Source organism: Herpailurus yagouaroundi, unplaced genomic scaffold, assembly GCF_014898765.1.
Source record: "Herpailurus yagouaroundi ecotype Mexico unplaced genomic scaffold, PumYag 557, whole genome shotgun sequence".
Lineage (NCBI taxonomy): Eukaryota > Metazoa > Chordata > Mammalia > Carnivora > Felidae > Herpailurus > Herpailurus yagouaroundi.
Window position 1 is genome coordinate 957688 of NW_024412774.1, and position 24102 is coordinate 981789.

Below are 24102 nucleotides of genomic sequence, written 5' to 3' on the forward strand. Positions count from 1 at the left end.
ACTCGGCAATCAAAAAGGATGAAATCTTGCCATTTGCAACCACGTGGATGGAGGTGGAGGTATTATGCTAAGCTAAATTAGTCAGAGAAAGACTAATATCATATGATTTCACTCACATGAGGAGTTTAAGATACAAAACAGGTGAACATAAGGGAAGCGAAGCAAAAATAATATAAAAACAGGGAGGGGGACAAAACATAAGAGTCTTAAATATAGAGAACAAACAGAGGGTTGCTGGAGGGGTTGCAGGAGGGGAAATGGGCTAAGTAATTTATACACCCAATATGGGGCTCGAACTCACAACCCTGATATCAAGAGTCACATGCTCCACTGACTGAGCCAGCATGGCATCCCTGTATTAATTTTTAAAATGATAGTTTAAATCTTAACCAAGTATGAAAGTGCAACACATGAGTGGGCCAAGATGGCGGAGCAGTGTGGAACTTGTTTTTGCATCTCTCCTCCCCGAAATGCAACTAGATCCACACCAAACCATCTTGCACACCTACAAAACTGATGCGAGGATTAACACAACTTGCACAACTTGAATTCAACAGGTACGTGGTGTGGAGAGGTGAACTGGGGGAGAGAGAAGCCGCAGAGGGTAGGGAGCTATTTTTGTGGAGAGAGGACAGAGACAGGGAGGGAGTACAGGAAAAGCACTCCCCCCCATAAAAAGCAGGTGGACGGAAAGAGAAAGAGTGGACTGAAAAAAAAAAGAGAGAAAGGAGAAAGGGACTGCAAGGGACTGAAGCAAAACAGGAGAAAGGAGAGGGCTTAAATTCCATTAAGATGCTATAAACAGGGGAGCGCAGAGTGAAACTCATCAGCTCGTTACCTGGCGGTGTTCTGGTGGGAAGGGTGAATCCCCAGGAGCAGAATGAGATCCAGGGAGGGTCCTCAGGCCACATGGGAGACGTTTCCCCTGCTGGAAGCACTCCCCACAGGCGAAGGTGCCTGCAGACCCGGGAGAACAGCCACATTTGCTGGTGCTGCAACAAGGCCGTTAAGGGTGAATGAAGCCCGGTGCCAGGTGTGTGTTGTAAGTTCCCATAGTCCCTGAAACGTTGCTGCTGCACAAGCACGGGAACTTTTTCTGGGGCGGCCTGGCACCAGGCCACAGTCTCTGGGCATTGGCAGTGGCACGGTCCCACGAATGTTCTTGGGTGTGGCCGGCACTGGCCATTGCTCGGTGAGACGCTCCCCCAGAAGGTTTGAGCGGGTCAAAGCCACAGTCCCTCAGCAGTGAGGGGTTGGGAAAAAGCTGCATCTGAGATAAAACTCAGGAGGGAAGTACCGCCTGGCAGCCTGATGGCTTGGTCACGGACAACGTAAAAGCGGGCAGCAGACGGATGCAGGAAACAAAGGAGTAGGTAATTGCCAGGAGGGAAAGCACAGACTTCTGATACTAGAGACCGGAAATCTGGGTGACGCCATTTTCGCCCCTCCCGGGCATGCGCGCGGGTGCGCGCACGCACACGCCTACGTCCGCCACAAAAAATCAGCTAAGCAGCGCCATCTAGTGGGGAGAATGAAGCTGTTACACTCAGCCCTACCCAATTGGGCCAACTGAGCTCTTCAAGAACATGAGTCTCTCCACCTGCTTAGTTTAGGGACTATAAAGTGCTTCACAGTTTGACTTCTAGGAGAAATCGATGTAATTTCAATGGTATTTCAGTCTGTTCACTGGTCCATCTATTCAATTTTTTTCTTTTCCTTTTCTTATTCTTGAATACATAAAGAGAAAAATTTTATTTTCATCGTCTGTTTTTATTTTAAAAAGACATAATTTTTCCTACTATATTTTTAAACTTTTTTGTAAATGTTTTAAATTCTATTTTAGTTTCATAATTACATTTTATTGTTTTTATTGTATTCATTTTTAAAAATTTTCAAACCTTTTCCTTTTTTTCCTCTTTTCCCCCCTTTTCTTTCCTTTCCCTTTTTTCTCTACTCTATCAAGCTTCCTTCAACAACCAGACCAAAACACACCTGGGAGCTAGTATCCTTTATTTGATTTTTTGTGTGTTTTGTTTTTAACTTTCATTTTTTAAAAATTCTTTATCTTCCTTCAAAATGATGAAATGATGGAATTCACCCCAAAAGAAACAACAGGAAGAAATCACAGCCAGGGACTTAATCAAAACAGATACATGCAAGGTGTCTGAACCAGAATTTAGAATCATGATAATAAGAATACTAGCTGGGGTTGAAAAAAAGCATAGAATCCCTCTCTGTGGATATATGAGAAGTAAAATCTACTCAGGATAAAATTAAAAATACTATAATGGCATGGCGGCTTGATCGATGAAGCAGGGCAGTCAATCAGTGACACAGAGGACAAAATTATGGAGAATAATGAAGCAGAAAGAAGAGGCAAAAGAGCACAATATAAGAATTAGAGAACTCGGTGACTCATTAAAAAAGGAATAACATCTGAATCATAGGGGTCCCAGATGAAAAGAGAGAAAAAGGGGTAGAAGGTTTATGTGAGCAAATCATAGCAGAAAACTTTCCTAACCTGGGGAAAGACACAGACATCAAAATCCAGGAAGCACAGACAACTCCCATTAGATTCAACAAAACCCAACCACCAACAAGGCATATCATAGTCAAATTCACAAAATACTCAGGCAAGGAAAGAATCAGGAAAGCAGCAAGGGAAAAAAAAGTCCTTAAACTACAAGGGAAGACAGATCAGGTTCAGAGCAGACATACCCACAGACACTTGGCAGGCCAGAAAGGGAGTGGCAGGATATATTAAATGTGTTGAATTGGAAAAATATGCAGTCAAGAATTCTTTATCCAGGAAGGCTGTTATTCAAAATAGGAGAGATTAAAATTTTCCCAAACAAAAACTAAAGGAGTTCATGACCACTAAACCAGCCCTGCAAGAAATGTTAAGGGGAACTCTCAGAGGGAAGAAAAGAAAAAAAATTAAAAGACCAAAAGCAACAAAGACTAGAAAGAACCAGAAAACACCACCAGAAACTCCAACTCTACAAGATCATAATGGCAATAAATTCTTATCTTTCAGTACTCACTATATGTGTTAATGGACTAAACACTCTAATAAAAAGACACAGCATAACAGAATGGACAAGAAAACAAGACCCAGCTATATGCTGTTTACAAGAGACCTATTTTAGACCTAAAGACACCTTCAGATTGAAAGAAGGGGATGGAGGACCATCTATCATGCTAATAGTCATCAAAGAAAGCTGGAGTAGACATATCAGACAATCTAGATGTTAAAATATAGACTGTAACAAGAGATGAAGAATGGCATTATATCACATTTAAGGGGTCTATCCACCAAAAAGATCTAACAACTGTAAACATTTATGCTCCAAACGTGTAAACACCCAAATATATAAATCAATTAATCACAAACATACAGAAACTCATTGACAATAATATCATGATAGTGAGGGACTTCAACACCCCACTTACAGCAATAGACAGATCATCTAAACAGAAAATCGACAAGGAAACAACGGCCTTGAATGACACACTGGACCGGATGGACTTAATAGATACATTCAGAACATTTCATCCTAAAGCAGCAGAATACACATTCTTCTCCAGTGCATATGGAACATTCTCCAGAACAGATCACATAGTGGGACACAAATTGAGTGAGTGGCCCTCAACAAGTACAAAAAGAATGAGATCATACTGTGCACGTTTTCAGACCACAATTCTATGAAACTCAGAATTAACCAGAAGAAAAACTTTGCAAAGATAACAAGTACTTGGGGACTAAAGAACATCCTATTAGAAAATGAATGGGCAAGAGTTAAAGAGGAAATTAAAAAGTCCATGGAAGCTAATGAAAATGATAACACCACAGCCCCAAACCTCTGGGACACAGCAAAGGCAGTCATAAGACGGAAGTATATAGCAATCCAGGCCTTCCTAAACAAAGAAAAAAGATCTCAGATACACAACCCAACCTTACATCTTAAAGAACTGGAAAAAAAACAGCAAATAAAACCCAAACCATCAGAAGACAGGAAATAATAAAGATTAGAGCAGAAATCAATGCGATCGAAAATAAGCAAGCAAGCAAACAAACAAACAAACAAAAACAAGAACAGTATGACATATCAATGAAACCAGGAGCTGGTTCTTTGAAAGAATTAACAAAATTGATACCCCCCCTAGCCAGTTTGATCAAAAAGAAGGAGAGGACCCAAATAAATAAAATCAAGAATGAAAGTGGAGAGATCACAACCAACACTGCAGAAATACAAACAATAATAAGAGAATATTATGAGCAATTACATGCCAATAAATTGGGCAATCTGGAAGAAATGGACAAATTCTTAGAAACATATAAACTACCAGAACTGAAACAATAAGACATAGAAAATTTGAACAGACCCATAACCAGTAAAGAAATCAAATTAATAATGAAAAAGTCTCCCAAAAAACAAGAATCCAGGGTTGGATGGCTTTCTGGGGGAATTCTACCAGACATTTAAAGAAGATTTAACACCTATGTTTTGAAGCTGTTCCAAAAAATAGAAATGGAAGGAAAACTTCCAAACTCATTCTATGAGGCCAGCCTAACCTTGATTCCAAAACTAGACAAAGACCCCACTGAAAAAGAGAACTACAGACCAATTTCCCTGATGAACATGGATGTAAAAATCCTCAACAAGATACTAGCCAACCGAATCCAACAATACATTAAAAGAATTATTCACCACGACCAAGTGGGATTTATACCCAGGATGCAGGGTTGGTTCAATATACATAAAATAATCAATGTGATACATCACATCAATAAAAGAAAGGAAAAGAATCACAAGATCCTCTCAATAGATGAGAGAAATCATTTGACAAAATACAGCATCGTTTTTGGTTAAAAACCCTCAAGAAAGTAGGCATAGAAGGATCGTAGCTCAAGATGATAAAAGCCATATATGAAAGACCCACCGCTCATATCATCCTCAAGGGGGAAAAACTGAGAGCTTTCCTCCTAGTTCAGGAAGACGACAGGGATGTCCACTCTCACCACTGTTGTTTACCATAGTATTGGAAGTCCTAGCCTCAGTAATCAGAGAACACAAGGGAATTAAAAGGCATCCAAATTGTCAAGTTGAAAGGCAAACTTTGACTCTTTGCAGACAACATGATACTTTATAAGGAAAACCCAAAACATTCATCCCAAACAACTCCTAGAACTGATCCATGAACTCAGCAAAGTCACAGGATATCCAGTCAATGCACAGAAATCAGTTGCATTCCTATACACCAGTAATGAAGCAACAGAAAAAGAAATCAAGGAATTGATCGCATTTACAATTGCACCAAAAACCACAAAATACCTAGGAGTGAACCTAACCAAAGAGGTGAAAAATCCATATACTGAAAACTACAGAAGCTTATGAAAGAAATTGAAGAAGACACAAAAAAAATGGAAAAATATCCCATCCTCATGGATGCGAAGAACAAATATTGTTAAAATGTTGATACTACCCAAAGCAATCTACATATTCAATGCACTCCCTATCAAAATAACACCAGCATTCTTTACAGAGCTAGAACAAATAATCCTAAAATTTGTACGGAACCAGAAAAGACCCCGAATAGCCAAAGCAATCTTGAAAAAGAAAACCAAAGCAGGAGGCATCACAATCCCAGACTTTAAGCTACACTACAAAGCTGTAATCATCAAGACAGTATGGTACTGGCACAAGAACAGACACTCAGATCAATGGAACAGAATTGAGAACCCAGAAATGGACCCACAAACGTATGGCCAACTCATCTTTGACAAAACAGGAAAGAATATCCAGTGGAATAAAGACAGTCCCTTCAGCAAGTGGTGCTGGGAAAACTGGACAGCGACATGCGGAAGAATGAACCTGGACCACTTTCTTACACCATACACAAAAATAAACTCAAAATGGATGAAAGACCTAAATGGAAGACAGGAAGCCATCAAAATCCTAGAGGAGAAAACAGGCAACAACCTCAATGACCTCGGCTGCAGCAACTTCTTACTCAACACATTTCCTGAGACAAGGGAAACAAAAGCAAAAATTAACTATTGGGACCTCATCAAGACAAAAAGCTTCTGCACAGTGAAGGAAACAATCAGCAAAACTAAAAGGCAACCAATAGAATGGGAGAAGATATTTACAAATGGCGTATCAGATAAAGGGTTAGTATCCAAAATCTATAAAGAATTTATCAAACTCAACACCCAAAAACCAAGTAATCCAGTGACGAAATGGGCTAAAGACATGAATAGACACTTCTCCAAAGAAGACATCCATATGGCCAACCGACACATGAAAAAATGCTCAACATTACTCATCATCAGGGAAATACAAATCAAAACCACAGTGAGATATCACCTCACACCTGTCAGAATGGCTAACATTAACAACTCAGGCAACAACAGATGTTGGTGAGGATGCAGAGAAAGAGGATCTCTTTTGCACTGCTGGTGGGAATGCAAACGGGTGCAGCCACTCTGGAAAACAGTATGGAGGTTCCTCAAAAAAATAAAAATAGAACTACCCTACGACCCAGCAATTGCCGTACTAGGCATTTATCCACGGGATACAGGTGTGCTGTTTCGAAGGGGCACATACACCCCATGGTTTATAGCATCACTATCAACAATAGCCAAAGTATGGAAAGAGCCCAAATGTCCATCAATGGATGAATGGATAAAGAAGATGTGGTATATATATATACAATGGAGTATTACTCGGCAATCGAAAGGAATGAAAGCTTGCCATTTGCAACTACATGGATGGAACTAGAGGGTATTATGCTAACGAAATTAGAGAAAGACAATGTCCTATGACTTCACTCATATGAGGAATTTAAGATACAAAACAGATGAACATAAGGGAAGTGAAGCAAAAATAATATAAAAACAGGGAGGGGGACAAAACATAAGAGACTCTTAAATACAGAGAACAAAGTGAGGGTTGCTGGAGGGGTTTTCAGTGGGGGATTGGCTAAATGGGTAAGGGCCTTAGGGAGGACACTTGTTGGGATGAGCACTGAGTATTATACATAGGGGATGAATCACTGGTATGTATTCCTGAAATCATTATAGCACTATATGCTAACTAATTTGGATGTAAATTAAAAAATAAAACAAACAAAAAAGATAGTTTAGCTAGTACACAGTCTATATGCATACATCAATACAAAATGTAAATTACTATGAATGCTGGAAGGTCAACTAGGTGAATATGATAAAGTACAACCAGCGTACTTGACTTAGTCTGAGGGCTCAAGGAAACATTCCTTGAGGATATATTTTTATGACTGGAATGATTATTATGCAGTGATTTACTAAGTGTAGAGTGTTGGGAAGAGTATTCCAGGAGTGTCTGACCAGGAATGGTCCTGGGAATCCATGTGAGGAAATGTTTTCCATATTTTCCATTCAGGAAACAGAAAAGCCTGAACAGAATGAAGTATACTTCATCTGCAGACACTGAACTGGAAGGATAGAATACTTTGTGAAAATGATAACTTATTGACTCCTAAACCCAGTGGATGTAATTTATATATTTGAAATCATTAGGAATTAAACTTTATCTTATTATAGATTGCAATACAGTGACACTTTTTGCCTGGTAAAAATTAGTGAAAAGATGTAGTTCCTTTTTTTTTAAGTTTATTTATTTATTTTTAAAGAGAGAGAACATGGGGGAGAAGCAGAGAGAATGAGAGAGAGAACCCCAAGCAACCTCCATTGTCAGCACAGAGCCCAATGTGGGGCTTGAATTCATGAACGGTGAGATCATGACCCAAGCCAAAGTCGGACGCTTAACCGACTGAGCCATCTAGGCGCCCCATGTAGTTCCTTTTCTAAAAATAAAAATTTTAAATCAGTTTAATTGATTCAAAAAGTCAAATTGATATGGATATATGAACTTTAAAAAAAAATTTTAACATTTATTTATTTTTTGAGAGACAGAGAGAGAGCACGAGCAGGGGAGGGGCAGAGAGAGGGGGAGACCCAGAATCGAAAGCAGACTCCAGGCTCTGAGCTGTCAGCACAGAGCCCGACGCAGGGCTCGAACTTAGGAACCATGAGATCATGACCTGAGCCGAAGTTGGTCGCTTAACCGACTGAGCCACCCAGGCGCCCCTGAACTTTTAAAAATATATAATTTGTAAACATCTACATACATTAACCAATGTATAAAATCACTTGATATTATACAAAGGCTCTGAGGAGCTCCTGTTTCTTATTTGGTAACCTAGGGGTCAAGGTCATTATTAAAAATCACAATTTAGCAATTTTTTTTAAAAAACTGCTTTGAGCATGGTTATGTTTAGTAATATAAAGAGCCAACCATTTTCAAAACATTAGAAGATTAATATTTATCTTTCCTTTATGCTACATTTGCACAATAATTTTCTCTTACATTATCAAGTATCCTTTGTAAAGGTTTCAAAACATTTTCAGTTCTTTTGTTTTTTAAACAATAACATTTCATTAATCTTGAAATATTTTTAACTCAGGTCTACTGGACTCTTTCCAACCAGTTTTTGCATCTCTTGGCTCAATCAAAAGATAGTCTGATTCCTGGAGAATGTTTACACAGGAGAAGAATAAATGACTTAGAAACTTTTCTTTTCCCATCTGGGATTTGGGAAGTCTTTGCCAACGCCACAGATTTCAACACAACCAGGTCGAATGTTCATTTTCCAGAAACGTCTCTCCTCTACAAGGAAGTTACAAACTCCAGGGATACAAAGGCATTTCAGCCAACTCAGAATACTGTGGAGGGGAGGAAAAGAAAGGAAAGAAGGGCTAAGAAGGGCAAAGAGGGACAGGGTTAAGGAGGAGTCACCAGTGAGGAAGTTTTAAGCTTATCAGAAATTACCCAATGCCAGAGTTCTTAAGGGCACCCTGCAATACTGTTTATTTGCAAGACAAAAAGGAAGTACAGTTCTGATTTACCAATGACCCTCTTTCTATACTTGATATGGAGAGGCTCTAAAGTGATTTAGACTGGAACTTGCTTCCCTGAGAGATGTTTAGATATGGGTATCTTCTTAGGCAAATCCATCAACTGCTGTAATGTCAATAACCTAAGATGGGAAATGAAATGCAACAAGTAAACTTAACACTAGAACTAATAAATCCTTGTAAAATCACACAAAATTATTTCAAATCAATTTAAAACACAGCAGTTTAAAGAAGACATCCTAAGAGCTGTGGAAATAGATGAAGACCAGCCAAACGAGAATACTCAAAGGTCGTCTATTCAGATCTTGCTGCAACAAGGTTGTCAGACACCATCACTCACATTTTGGCATATTCTCAAAGGCAGGCAGAGGAGTTGTAAAGCCTTACAGTCTAAAAAGGTAAGACTTCAGCATGGCCCAGAGGTTTTATCATGGTGGGATGGTGATGAATGCCAAATCCAGCAGTAAAACTGAGGACAGTAGCTACTTTTAGGGATAATCTATTATCGGTGTTAGAATGAGTATGTTCTGGCCTAACGCTTATAATAGGAAGGAAGAAATGAGTAAAAGGGCCATTAATGGTGATGACAACAAGGGTCTGTAGAAAATGAGAAGTGGAACAATTATAGGCAAGCAGATTAAAAAAACAAAACAGGAATTTGGCAGATATCTTGCTCTGAGGTCTTGAGTGGAAGATGTCATTTGTTCGTTCTGAAGGTCTTGGGTCACCTGTCTGCTTCTGAAGATCAGCTTAAAATCCTGTTTGAGGTCACAGATTGTAGGAGCCTTCCAATTGTGTGGAATTCTGGATTTCTTCTTTAGTTGTGAAACTTAAACCAGAGTGACTCCCTGGAGTTTCACTGCTCTATTTTTTTTTTTTAAGTTTATTTATTTGAGAGAGAAAGACAGAGAATGTGCATGTGTGTGTGTATGGGAAGGGCAGAAAGAGAGGGAGAGAGAATCCCAAGCAGGCACTATGCTGTCAGCATGGAGCCCGACCCAGGGCTTGAACCCACAAACTGTAAGATCATGACCTGAACTGAAACCAAGAGTCAGATGCTTAATGGACTGAGCCATCCAATCACCCCTAATTGCTGTATTTGTTGCTAACAGCACCTGATAGTTTCCTTCCAATGAGATTCAAGAACTGTTACTCTCTGAGGTCTATTCCAATAGATGGAATCTATTAGTTGAAGATCATGAAAAAGCTGTTTAAAACATATCTTCAGATGGTGGCCTTAATGAGTTGGTGATAAGACTGAATATAGTACCTGAGTCCCTGGTAATATTTTGGCGTGTCTGCAAATAGCAGAGCAGCAACCAGTGATGGAAGTGAAATCCCTAGACATATGGGTCTTCTAGTTAGTAATTCATAGGGAGATAAGTGAGTGAGCGGACTACATGGCCCTAAGGGCTACAGGGAATACCTTTGGCAAGGGAGCTCAAAGGTTCTGAAAGTTTTGCTGACGTTAACAATGCTAGTGGTCCTTTAACTTTTCCAGATTGTGAGTGATAAAGACTGTTGTTTCTGAGTCAGGGTTGACGCCTTACAGAGTTCTTGTATAATGGTTCCTGTAAAGTGTGTGACATGATCATCTGATGTAGATGTAAACATTGGGATAACCCAGGGTTGGAAACAAAATCTATCAGCTTTTCAGCAAAGAAATGCTTTAACCCACCCTGCAAGTAGACAGAATAACTAAAACATATTCAAGTCCCACAGAGGGCAGAAGCTGACTAAAATCCACTTGAAGGTGTTCAAAGGGCCCTTCAGGTGTGGCTACCACTTATCTAGGACCCCACGGTGATGTTTGCATGTCCCTATTTGTCCCCAGTGGCTTAGGCCATCTAGTAGGGATCAGAGCCAGGTGGGAACCTCACCTACTCCTTCACCTCAACCTCAGCCCCTGCAAGGCCCCTCAGTTATAAATTGCCCAACTTTCTCCCGCAGTGGTCTGCTGCCCCTCTCTCCAAAGGCACTGTTGCCTCTGCTCCCCACCCCTTAGGACAGTCATCACTCTAACAGATTCTCCATCTGAGCCCCTTCCCTAGGCCATGAGTTCTCTACATCCTCAAATAGCCCCTGAGGCAGGTCTGCTCACTGTCCCCATTTTACCTGGCTGGAAACTGAACCTAGGGGGAGGCTGGACAGAAAGTTTCTCTTTATGACCTCCAGTGAAAGGTGGGGATGGAGGAATTCGCAGCCCATGGCACAGCGTCTCAGGAAGTCTGGCCCGCGGCACCCTCCTTGCTTCCTGGCCTAGTTCCAACCCAAGCACACCCCTCCCTCTGGTTCCAACTACTCTAAGGATCCTAATCCACCTCCTCCCTCTGTCCTTAGGGCACAGACCTGCAGACCCTTTCCTTCTGAGATGCTGATGGACCCCATAAGACTTTTCTAAAGCCTCCATAACACATTACTTCAGACTGAGTGGCTTAAACAATAGAAATGTATTTTTTCACAAATCTGGAGGCTAGATATCTGAGATCAAGGTGTCAGCAGCACTGATGTCTCCTGAGACCTCTCTCCTTAGCTTAGAGGTGGCATTTTCTCTGTGTCTTCACATGGTATTTCCCCCTGTGTACTAATTACACCAGTCTTAATGACACCATCACACTGAATTAGTGTCCACGTATTGCCTTTATTTTACCTTTTTTTAAAAGACCTATTTCCAAATACAATGACATTCTGAGGTATTGGGAGTTAGGATTTCAACATGAACTTCGGAGCATACAATTCAGCCCATAACTAACACATCTTTTCATCGGGAGCTAACACTTAGGAGTTCTCCTGAGAATGACCACATTTAACAGCCCCAAAACCACAGCCCTGTAACTCACACATTGCATTCTGAGGTATTATCACAAGAGAAATGAAACATACTGTATAAAGAATCATAACTGTAAGAATCAAACAAATGTCTATAACAACCGATAAAGCCAAAAACTGGAAACAACTCAAATATCTAAAACAGATGAATGAATAAAGAAATAGTGGTTTGTCCACTGAACATTACATTTCTTGACCCTTAAAAGAAAAAACTAATTACACAGACCCACTGACAAATCTCAAAATAAATATACTAAATGAGGACACCCAGAGGAAAAAATTTAAACATTTTATTCTCAATCACATAAAATACAGAAAATACAAATGAATCTATTGTAAAAGAAAGTAAAAACCAATGTTTGCCTGGAGGAGAGAGAGAGAGATAATTAAAGGACATGAATGAATATGGGGTGATGCATATGTACAATGTTATGATTGTGATGATGGTTTCATGGGTTTATATGAATATCAAAACTTACCAAATGGTACACTTTAAATATGGACAATTGTTTATTAACCATACCTAAAAGGCATTAACAGTATAATAAAAAAATTTCTTTCTGTTTTCCAAAAATAAAATTTGGCCAACCATATTGACCCCATCATATCCCTTGTAATGCCTTGGGATCAGCACCTTGCCTCAGTGGCAACATATATAAGTGAGCAATGAAAGCCATTTCCACCTGAGTGATCGGGAATGCAGGCTGGGTACCAAAGCCCACAATGCTGGACTGAGATCTTCCTTCTTTCTATTCTTGTTTTCCCTCCTGTGCAGCAATGGCCTTAAGGTGAACAATGCAGACAAACTACAGGAATCTGTAAAATCATTAGATTATTTTCTGACAAGGCCCTCAGCTACACAAGACTCATAGTTCAGGAGGATCTGAGAATTTTTTTCTTCTTTTTTTTTTTTTTTTTTTTTAAGTTTATCTATTTTGAGAGAGCACAGAAGGGCAGAGAGAGAGAGAGGAGAGAGAATCTCAAACAGGCTCTGCACCAGCAACACAGAGCCCAGTGCGGAGCTTGAATCCACGAACCACAAGATCATGACCTAAGTGGAAACCAAGAGTTGGACGCTTAACTGACTGAGCCACCCAGGTGCTCCTACCCAGGGAGGATCTGAGAATTTCTGTTCCTGTTCATCCTTCACAGCCTTACCAACTGGAATGATGGCAGGTACCTTTTTTTTTTTCATCTTTTTGTTTTTGTTTTTGAGAGAAAGAGAGAGAGAGAGAGAGAATCCCAAGCAGGCTCCCTGCTGTCAGCACACAGCCTGACGCGGGGCTCAATCTCATGAACCATGAAATCATGACCTGAGCCGAAATCAAGAGTCAGACGCTTAACTGACTGAGCCACCCAGGCGCCCCTGGAACAATGGCAGATGCCCTTTTAAAAGAGGCTCATTCCAACCAGATGTTGCAGTCTCTTGCACTCTTCTATTTACCCACTGTTTGTATACAATGATAATTTCCTCATAGTCTTTCAGCCAGTGACACTACCACACAGAATTCTGGACATCAGGGTACATCACTTGTTTGCAGGACCTAGGTACAGAATTCCTGCACCAGTGCTGAGCACGAAACAGTATCCCCTGCAAAGCAGAGAACAATTTTATGTGGTTCCAAGAAGTACCAGAGGTTGTCACAACTGCCCCCTCTTCAGGGTGAGCTCCAACACCACAAAATGTCCTGTATCTAGGCTACAATTCAGCCACAAAACCTGACATAATTTCCTTACAGGCCTTGGGCAGCAATGCAAACAAGGACCAAACTAGAGAGAGGACTACCATCATCCCATCCCCCTGAAGTGCACAAACATTCCACTGTTCTGAAACCACCCCATAAGAGTAAGTCTAACCCTCAAGATAAAGGCGACTCAAACAATAAGGCCTTTGTTATAGCACAAACCGGAATGACGGAGGCAGGCTGTTCCTGGGTTGGTGACTTGGAGGCTAAAAATTCCACAAGAGTCCCCAGACCAACAACATCCCTAAAAAGGTGACTTGGAAAGTCAGATGGAGTCCTCTGGACCACAACTGGGTCATCAGACAGAAAGGAATGAGTACTTTGGCTTCTCACATATTTACCACAAATGGGAAAACAGGAAGGTTTACTTCTCTGAACATGGCAAGATGGAGAAATGATACACGTGTGGCACCTGCCATGTGGCAGAGGTGAATGGCTGCTGCTACAGAATCAACAGTAATAAAAACCTGACACGGGCCTACGCTGAAACATGCAATGCAGCTCCCACATACCTGCCATTTATTCTGATGTCTGGATGCATGAGCCTCAACAGGCAGATGGCACCCTCAAAAGAGATCGCCTCGAGTGCTGTTACACTGAACAAGGAAACACATTTGCTACACAACTAAGTTGTTTTTGCCATGTGCACTTTGTGGTAATCAATGAGGTAAGGCCTTTGGCTAATGGCTTTCTCATTCAAGACACTCATAAGGCCCAATCCAGTATGAACTCTCTGGTGTCGAGTGAGGCCAGAGCTTTTACTAAAGGATTTCTCACACTGGTTGCACTTATATGGCCTTTCTCCAGTGTGAACCCTTCGATGGTCACTGAAGTTGGAGCTTCGCCTAAAGGACTTCCCACATTCACGGCACTCATATGGCCTTTCTCCAGTGTGAACTCTCTGGTGTTTAAGGAGCGCAGAGCTTTGGCTAAAAGATTTCCCACATTTGCTGCACTCATAAGGCCTTTCTCCAGTGTGAACTCTCAGATGTAGAACAAGGCTGCAATTTTGGCTAAAAGATTTCCTACATTCACTACACTCATAAGGCTTTGATCCAGTGTGGACCTTCTGGTGTTTTAAGAGACTGGAACTGTAGGTAAAGGATTTCCCACATTCACTGCACTCATAGGGTCTTTCTCCAGTGTGAACCGTATGGTGTTGCAGGAGTGCAGAGCTTTGATTAAAAGACTTCCCACATTCACTGCACTCATAAGGCTTTTCTCCAGTGTGAATTCTCCGATGCTGAATGAGGTTGGATCTTTGACTAAATGATTTGCCACATTCTCCACACTCAAAAGGCCTTTCTCCGGTATGAACTTTCCGATGGTTATTCAGGCTGTAACTTTGGCTAAAAGATTTCCCACATTCACTGCACTCATAGGGCCTTTCTCCAGTGTGAACTCTCCGATGTTGAAAGAGGTTGGAGCTTTGGCTAAAGGATTTCCCACATTCCCCACACACATAAGGCCTTTCTCCGGTGTGAACTCTCTGGTGTTTAATGAGGCTAGAGTTATGGCTAAAAGATTTCCCACACTCACTGCACATGTAACATCTTTCCCCGGGGAGAACTCTCTGGTGATGAACAAATGTGTGTTGGCTGCTGAGAGCTTCTGTGCAGTCTCCCCAGTGGTGTTGAGTTTTTCCCTTGTGGAAGGCTGCCCCACACTCAGTTCCATTGTTTAACTTCTCCCCAGTGTGTGTGGCCTGTTGCTGGAGGAATCCCGAGCTGACCAGGAAGTCCCTTTCAGTCTCCGCACAGATGAAGGGCTTCCCTGACACATGCCGTCTGCAGCTCTTTGCCACCAAAGCTCCACTCGCGCTACTTCTGAAGGGCTGATCTCCAGTGTGCTCCTTCTGCTGCTGCCGAAGGTTTCCGCTGAAATAGACTCTTTTCCCACATGTCCCACCAGTGTACACTTTCTCATCGAACTGGGTTTCCTGGTGCTCAGCCAACTGGAAACTGTCTTTCAAGACTGGAGCACACACCTCACAGGGGCTGGCCTTCTGGGGAGAAAGACCTGCCTTGGGAGTCCTGACATGTGACACTCCTTCTACAGAAACGCTCTGCTCAGAAGGTGCCTCCTCATTCTCTGCTCCATGCTGACAACCTGAAAGCAGGAAATGCTGGTGAAGCGCACAGTGACTTTTGTGGGTGGGCAGCCCCACACATGTGTGTGTCTAACAAACCCAGACATGAATCCATGAGATTGCTTATAGGACAAGAGGTTCAAGTTCAGGCTGAGGATGAGGCCGCTTAGCAGTACCGGGCCACTAATGATCACAAAATGGGGGTGGGGGGCCTCATGAGGTGAAATAAACAACACTGAGGACAGGCAGGGTCTACAAATAACTTTCAACAGGACCTAGTCTGCTGGGCAAAAGGGTGTGTTCAGGCCCAGGAAAATTCAACAGTGAAAGAGAAGCTGGTATGCAAGGGCTGTTGAAGAATCTATGTGCACCTCAGGACACGGTACACAGGAACCGATATGGAGAGCACCCCAAATAGAGCAGTGACAAAACCGGTCAAGATGAGGAGTCCAGAGAGGTACAGATGAGCCCAGGGTGGGAAGCAAGAGTATAGTGCTGAGTAGCAGTTGACCAGTCACCTCAGTGTGAAGAATGGGGAAGGAAAGGCACATATGAAGTGTGGGTGCCACTGTCATTACCAACGAAAGACCAGTCCCACGGAATAAGTTTCTGGTATGACATGTACACAGCCCTGGGGTCCTGTCCTTTCCCAGGTGTGTCACTGTTCACAGCCAGGCTCCCTCTGAGCCCATCCTGCTTTAGTTGGGTTCATATCTCTTCTGTGAACCACAACAGTAGCTCTCCCGCCCCTCCCCCGCCCCTAAGATGGGCAACTATGTGGCACCTGGATGATGCAAGGATTGAGGGGAAGACAGGAGGTGAGCAGCCAGCACTGACCAAGCACAGCTCAGTGCACAGCAGCACAAGGGAAAGAAAAGTTAAGTATCATAAAGAGAACCTCCAAGGAGGGTCCTGCAAGAACAGACCGTGCTCTACGTAACAGTGATGAGGTCAGTGATGGCAACCTCTGGCCCAAGCAGGAATGAGGAAATGTTAGCCAGAAGAAAAAAGCAGAACCTGGGATTCTCAGGTGCTTTGTAACTAGAAGAGTCACCTGGCAGGGAGAGGGCAAGCAAAGTGACTGGAACACTCCTGACCCTGGTTCTTTCCCTGAGAGGCTTAGCAGTAGCAGGTGTTGGGGCTGCTCAAGGAGTAGGCAGTGCACATACCTCAGCCCAGCCAACCACACTGCCTACTCAAGAAAGTGGGGAAGGAAGCAGCGGTCATGGTCCTGATGGGAGGGCAGACCTGCCCTTGGGGGAAAAAGGGAAAGGGAGAGGCTAGCTCAGGGCAGAGGTGCGTGTGCAGACCTTACCCAGGGAGGTTACAAGTGCCAAGTTCTCCAGCATCACATCCTGGTACAGGCGTCTCTGAGCCTCCTCAAGGAGACCCCATTCCTCCCTGGAGAAGTACACGGCCACATCCTCAAAGGTCACAGTGCCCTGGCAAGATGGAGACAGATGAAACCATGAACAGCCTCTCCCCCAAAGATGGCAATCCATCCCCTACACATCTACCCCTCACCCATCTTCCTCCCGAGCATCCAACACAGAAGAGAAGCCAGGCCCCAGCACCGCTGGTGCCACTGTCTCCTCACAGGCCCAATGATTACAGGCACCAGCGATGAGCAGATGAGGATAAAAAAGTAGCAAACAAGGGTCTGGCACAGAAGCATTCACTCATTTCTGCTAAGCAGTCCCCTGATACAGACAAATCATGTAATTCTCAATACCAGGGCCCTGGGGCACCAGGCATACACGCTCTGCAAGTACACATCACTCTCGAGGCTGCACATCCCTCACATTCCCAGACACAGCCACCACCAGCTTGCTGCCCCACACACCTTAGGCATCTCTTTGGCCTCACTACTGTGTATTACGGTATCTCCACCACCTCTTCCTCACCCCACTGGTGAGAGTGGGGTTGTGTGCTAGGGTTATGGGGATGGCAAACACAGGGCGCCTACCACCGGACAGATGACATCTACAGTTTTCTAACCATATACAGTCACAGTCTGGGAGAGGGGGACGCCACACGCTGTAAGGGTTAAATTGTAGTGTAGGGCTAATGCTTAGCTTGAAAAATAACAGCTTTGTGTTGACACTGAAGGTTAAGAGATAACAGCCTTGCTTTGCTCTGGTAAACTACGCCTCATACTCTTGTAAATCAGGCTTCACCAAGGAAGGAAACAAAAGCTCAAAGAAAAGAGCATCAGAGACAAGGTCAAGGAGATCCACTGGTTGCAACTTAGAGGCAGAAAGTCTAAAGTAAACACCTCACTAGGCAACTGTTTCTAACTCATCTGGAAACCGTTGCTTTGTTCTGTTCCCAGGTGATGATAAAATGATGTGATCGGTTATAAAAACTCTGTACCCCGGCTGTTCGGGGCCGCACTCTTATCAAGAGTGTTGGTCCCGATCGGTCGGCCTTGCCTCTCATTGTAATAAACTTTGTTGTGACTGTCACTGGTGCCCGTAGCATTCTGTTTCAGGAGTCGTGTGGATGCAACAACGCGACACAGGGCCACACGGGGGCTGCACTCTGGGAAAGAGCCAACAGCCAGTGGTTGTGAGATCCAAGCTTTGTTACAGCAGTAGAAAGAGGTGCCCTGTTTCCTGTGGGAAGAGGTCACTGACTGATTTGAGTGACTCCACGGGCAGGTAGGGAACTGAAACCAACTAGAGGGCTACACAGGAACTGCTCCTGATCCCTCGATAAAAACGCTGTTTGGTTGGGAGATCTTACTTGTGGGAGCAGAGTGGGGAGGGGAAGCAGCACGCTGGCCGTCTGAGGCCCCCATGGTTCCCGGACATGGGCGCAGCACACAGTATTGGATCCTAGATTCAGGCCTTGCACCACAACCGACGACAGCATCCACGGGATGCTCTGCAAATTCAAACAGGACTGAATACTGCTATTGACTTCCCAGGACTCGCACAAAGTCACAGGCCCTAATCCTCCTGTGACGGCTTCACTGCTTGGGTCTGTTCCTGGCCTCAGACTTGGGGATCTCAGATACTCGCAGCCCTATTCCACTAGGTGCTGCACTTCCTGTCCCCAAAGCAACCACAACCTTCCTGGGTCCACCTAACCCTCATCCAAAGCCCAGCTCCATCAGTGGCCCACCTTACTGACTCTCACAAATGACCACATTTGCCCTTGACCTTATCCTCCGGACTGAATGAAGCACTCTAGGCCCCAACAAAGTCCTCACAAAACCCTGGTGAGTGCACAGAGTGGTGAATGAACACCTGCTTCTAGTCTGGGTGACATCTTGCCTCGCTTATCTATCCCTTGTCTCTGCATCCACCTCATGTCCACCATTGCCTTGGAAGCCTTAGCCACCTGCCAGACTATCCTGTCCCCGACATGTACTGCTCTCAGGACCACTTACATGCCTCATTTGTGTTTGTGAAGCCTTAACCTATCGCCCAGGTACCCAAGCAAGAGACTCACCCATGGCCCCCACCCTCCTCTACCTGGTCCCCTAGCAGCTTTACAGTCATAACCTGAAGATTACCCGTCCTTTTATTTCTTATTTTTTGAGGGGGAGGGGCATATGCGTGCATGTGCACGAGGGGGGCGGGGCAGGGGCAGAAAGAGAGAGAGAACCCTAAGCAGGCTCCACACCCAGCACAGAGCCCAACAGGGGGCTCGATCCCACGACCCTGAGACCATGACCTGAGCTGAAATCAAGAGCTGGACGCTCAACCGACCGACCCACCCAGGTCGACCGAAGATCACTTAAATGTGACCATGGCTCACACACCTGTACCCACCTCATTTTGGATGCCTCCATCCTGAACACTTCCCCTGATTTTTAGACCTATGCGCACATCTGCCCACATCACGCATCCATTCGGTGGGCTCTGAAACACCCCAGACTCTCAACATACCTAAATCAAATACTTCCTGATACTCCCCTCCCCGCAGCGAATATTTTTTTTTTAAATTTTTTTCAACGTTTATTTATTTTTGGGACAGAGAGAGACAGACCATGAACGGGGGAGGGGCAGAGAGAGAGGGAGACACAGAATCGGAAACAGGCTCCAGGCTCCGAGCCATCAGCCCAGAGCCTGACGCGGGGCTCGAACTCACGCGAGATCACGCGAGATCTCGCGAGATCGTGACCTGGCCGAAGTCGGACGCTTAACCGACTGCGCCACCCAGGCGCCCCTCCCCGCAGCGAGTATTACTTCTGCTGCATTCTTCATCTTAGACCATGGACCTTCCACTCCTACAGCTGCTAAGGCCTGAAACACTGGGGTCATCCCCGAGTCCTGTATTTCACTCCTTCTCCCTCATTAGAGAGTTCAGTTGCCCCTTTTCAAACATGCATCCAGAGTCCAACCACTTTTCCCAAGCCACAACCCTGGTCCGTTAACCTTCACCTGGACGTTGGCATATCCTGCAGCCCCTTCTTCTCTCCTGCTCCTTCGGTCCCACAGTCCGCTCTCCACTCTGCAGCCAGATGGGGTCTGGGAAGGCCTTATTAAGATCGCTTTCTGCCTCTGATTCACACCTCCTCATCACCTCCAGAATATACACCCAACTTCTCCGTTGTTCCAGCCGTGACTCCTGTCCCCCTGCTCTTGTTCCCACATAGAAGGACAGCTGTGGTTTTCTGAACACCCTCAGCCGGTTAGACCCCTAAGCACCTGCATATCTTAGAACCGGTTCCTGGCAGAACTCTCCACACCTGTTTAGGTCAGTTGCCACAGACGGAAACGCTCCTACATAAAGGCCGACAAGGACTTAGGATCCTCTGCTGGGGGGTTCCCCAGGGCCCCCAGACCCAAGCCTGGGGGAATGACACTTGAGAGCCCCAGGACACCACATCCAGAGAATATGGAGGTGGGGGGGTCAGGGCCAGCGAAGGGCTGAAATACCCCCCCCAATGACCTGCGTAAGGTCCACAGCGCTTCTGCCGCAACGGGAAACTGTGCAGAGACGCTGGAAATCGAGGAAAGAGAAATACAGAAAAATAGAATCCACGGCTGGGTTCGACGGGCTCACACTTCCCGTACACCCTGGCCCTGGAGTCGACTGACTTCATGCTGGCTGTCTAACGTCTGGGCCTCAATGCTGTGTCCCCTCTTGCCAGCTGTGTCACCTGAACTAAGATCCAACCTCCCGATGCCTCGATGTCCTCGTCACTCCCGTCCGGCCCGCTCTTCCTTTGAACCGCCTTTGGGAAACTGTTAAACCCCAAACGGAGATTGTGTCCCTCCTTCGGCCAGAATTCTCCTTGGCGTCTAGAGTCCTCACATGAAGGGACAACCCGCCAGTGCCCCTGTGACCCCGCCGCACACCCTGTGTCCCCCGAGGGCAGAAGGCGAACCCCACATCCCCGATTCCACCCCCTCGAGACCCCCCTGCAGCCCTGCACCATCCGACCCCTCCTCTGCAGCCCGCTCCCGCACCCCGTCACGCCGGCGCTCAGATACGGGGTCCCCACCCGCGAGCGCCTCCCCGGCCTGGACACCGGGACCTGGGCCGCAGGGACGCGAGCAGGCGCCCCGCGCTCGGGCCTCGAGGGTCTGGGGCGGGGGGAGAGGGCCCGGGGGGCGCGCGTTTACCTCAGTCGGGTCCCTGCGCGCGGCCGCCGCCATCGGACCCCCTGGGAGAACGGACACCCGGGCCCGCGGTCCTTGTCCCGACCCCGGAACGGGGCAGCCCGGACGGCGTCGCCGACTCGTGGAGCCGTCTGCGAGGCGGGGACACCGCTTCTCCTCGGGCTTCGTCAGCTAGTCGCCTCGGTCCCGAACATTAGCGGGTGAAGACTAATGAAAAGAGGCAAAAATACCGCCAGGGGGATGAAACCAGAAGTCCCGCCCCGACGTTAGGCGCACACCCAGAAGCGACTCTCTTTTCTGTCTTCATTGGTCAGAGATGCCGTCCATCGACGCGCGCTCTTCTGGGTAATGTAGTTCACAGGCACCCAGCGCCAGGATTAAAACACTCCTATGGACCTCCCAGAGGAAAGGCCGCTCCCCGTCGAGGGCTCAGGAAATCGGGGTCTTACGTCCCAGGCCAGAGGGGCTCCGCTGCTTCTTAAAGGGTCCATACCCAGATTTCTGGAGAGTGACGTCTGCAACTGATCACCCAAGTGTTTGGAGACGTTATTTCAGATTCCCTGATGCTCAGCATGGTCCCAAAACTAAAAACAATATTTCATATGTTCCCAAAGGCTACAGATCCAAATGCACGTAATATTCCCTAGAGTCAGTTAGATACAAAATACGTCGCTGGAAGCAGAGCCTAGTAAACCTTATCATCCTACAAGTCAAATACTTACACCCGGAACCATTATAGACAGTTTTGTCAATCTGTATGTTTGGTCATGGACAAGGTAAAAATATTCCATATAGGGCCATGACAGAGAAGACACAGGATGGATGTGAGGCCACTGTGAAGTAAGAGATTTTTTTTGGTTTGTTTGTTTGTTTTGAGAGAGAGAGAGAGCGCGAGAGCGAGCGGGAGAGAGAGCTTGAGCGGGAGTGAGCAGGGGAGGTGCAGAGGGAGAGAGAGAACCTTAAGCAGGCTCCACACTCAGCAGGGAGTCCCACACAGGATCCACTGAACAACCATGAGGTCATGACCTGAGCCAAAATCAAGAGACTGTTGCTCAACGGAATCAGCCACCCAGGCGCCCTGAAATAAGAGTTTTTTGTTTTGGTTTGGTTTGGTTTGGTTTTTTGTTTTTAATGCATCCATAGAAAACACCTCTCTAGTCTGATCATTAATTTTTTTGTGTCCAATTCATTGAACAATACTTTTATCCATTTAATATCTTCATATCCTGGCATAAACCCAGTTCCTTTTAGGAATCTAACATCTTCAAAAGAGGACAATGTAATAAATGTTATTTTGGGAGGAGACAGTGGCTGCAGTGCTCAAAGACGGAGCATGTAGGCAAAGGCTGTTCTCCACCATGAGGTACCTGGGTACTTAAAACCATGATTTCACCTCGTTGTTGGGAAGTGATTATCATTTCTCTTGCAGAGATTGTTCTGTATGGGGATTTGGTATTATCTCAGAATCATAGCTGCAAAATGCAAATTACAAAAAGTTTTTAACCAATGACTATGTAGTAATTAGGGGTGGTGGCAGACAGAACTCTGGTGAAACATCAGTGGATGGGGAAAAAGTTAAGCCCTCAGAGAAGATTTTTTTTTTTTTAAATTAGAGAGAGAGCATGCGCATGAGTGGGGCAGAGGAGAGAGAGAGAGAGAGAGCGAGAATTCCAAGCGGGCTCCATGCCCAGTGTGGAGCCCAATGTGGAGATCCATCTCACGACTGTGGGATCATGACCTGAGCCAAAATCAAGAGTCAGATGCTTACCCGACTGAGCCACTCAGGCGCCCCAAGACCTTAGGGAAGATTCATCATTTGTGTCTGAGAACAGGAATAATTAGGTTGAAAACATAACCAGAATGGTCACTCTGATGGTTCTCCAAAACGAACTCTTTCTTCATTCTTGAAAACATTGTACATTATCAGTGCAGGAAAGAAACAATGTAGACAGAGTAGACAGAATTGTAAAAATGAACAGAGAAGCTGAGGCTTACTGTATAGTGTTATCCTTTTAGAATTGTGTCTGCTCATATGTGTGTCATTCTGTTGGCATCCGTGGATTCAAAGTGGTTTCTATAAAAGGTGTTTGTTGTGGTAAAACTAAAAATATATTTTACAGTCAAATGCTCTACCCCTGAGCTACACCGCCCTAAAAACATATTTTGTATACACATTTGCACTATGCTTTTCTCACTTAACTAAATATCTTGGACAACCTAAAGCCACTTCCTCATTTGACACCCACTGCTTCTTATTTCCACATTTACTAGACCTAAGCCTGATTCTTTTTTTTAATGTTTCTTTATTTTTGACACACACACACACACACACACACACACACACACACAGAGAGTGGGTGAGGGGCAGAGAGAGAGGGAGACACAGAACCCGAAGCAGGCCCCAGGCTCTCAGCTGTCAGCACAGAGCCCGACTCGGGGCTCAAACTCACAAACTGTGAGGTCATGCCCTAAACTGAAGTCAGACGCTTAACCACCTGAGCCACCCAGGTGCCCTATAAACCTGATTCTTTTTAAAGATTGCTGTGCACTTCATTGTCCTCCTGCTCCATGGCTGACTGGCTGGCCCAGCCTACAGATCTCTCCTATGTGCCCCCAGTGCCCTTCCTCCAAGCCCACAGAAAACTGTAGAGACTTCTAGGGTAGTCCCTTGTCCACCTGGCCACTCTCAGGAGTCCCCTGCACTGAGAACTGGTCCCGGGCATTAAGGCCAGGAGGCTGGTGACACTGACACAGACTTAGGTTCCAGATCCCTGTGGTTGGGATGCTGTGGAGTCTTGGCGCCCTCCTCAGAGTCCAGAAGGCAGAAGCAAGGGCCACATCATGCTGGCTGCCTCCTGTCCGTAAGAGGGTGTAGCTGAACCACGGGAGGGTTCATCTGCC

The 24102-nt window shown here is 45.1% G+C and overlaps 1 protein-coding gene across 3 annotated transcripts in view; it reads right to left on the bottom strand.

Moving 5' to 3' along the window:
- Positions 1-13234: 13234 nt before the first annotated feature.
- The window catches only part of LOC121023457 (zinc finger protein 304-like), a 498588-nt gene continuing 487720 nt past the window's right edge, over positions 13235-24102 (bottom strand). For 2 of the 3 annotated variants that reach the window (XM_040465362.1, XM_040465361.1), the window contains exons 2-3: positions 16941-17067; positions 13235-15645 (exon numbers count right to left, since the gene is read on the bottom strand). In XM_040465362.1, coding sequence (XP_040321296.1) covers positions 14162-15645; positions 16941-17067 — 1611 coding nt within the window. In that variant the 3' untranslated portion in view covers positions 13235-14161. Of the gene's footprint in view, positions 15646-16940; positions 17068-21204; positions 22047-24102 lie in introns of those variants that run through there. The other variant, XM_040465360.1, reaches the window with a different exon arrangement.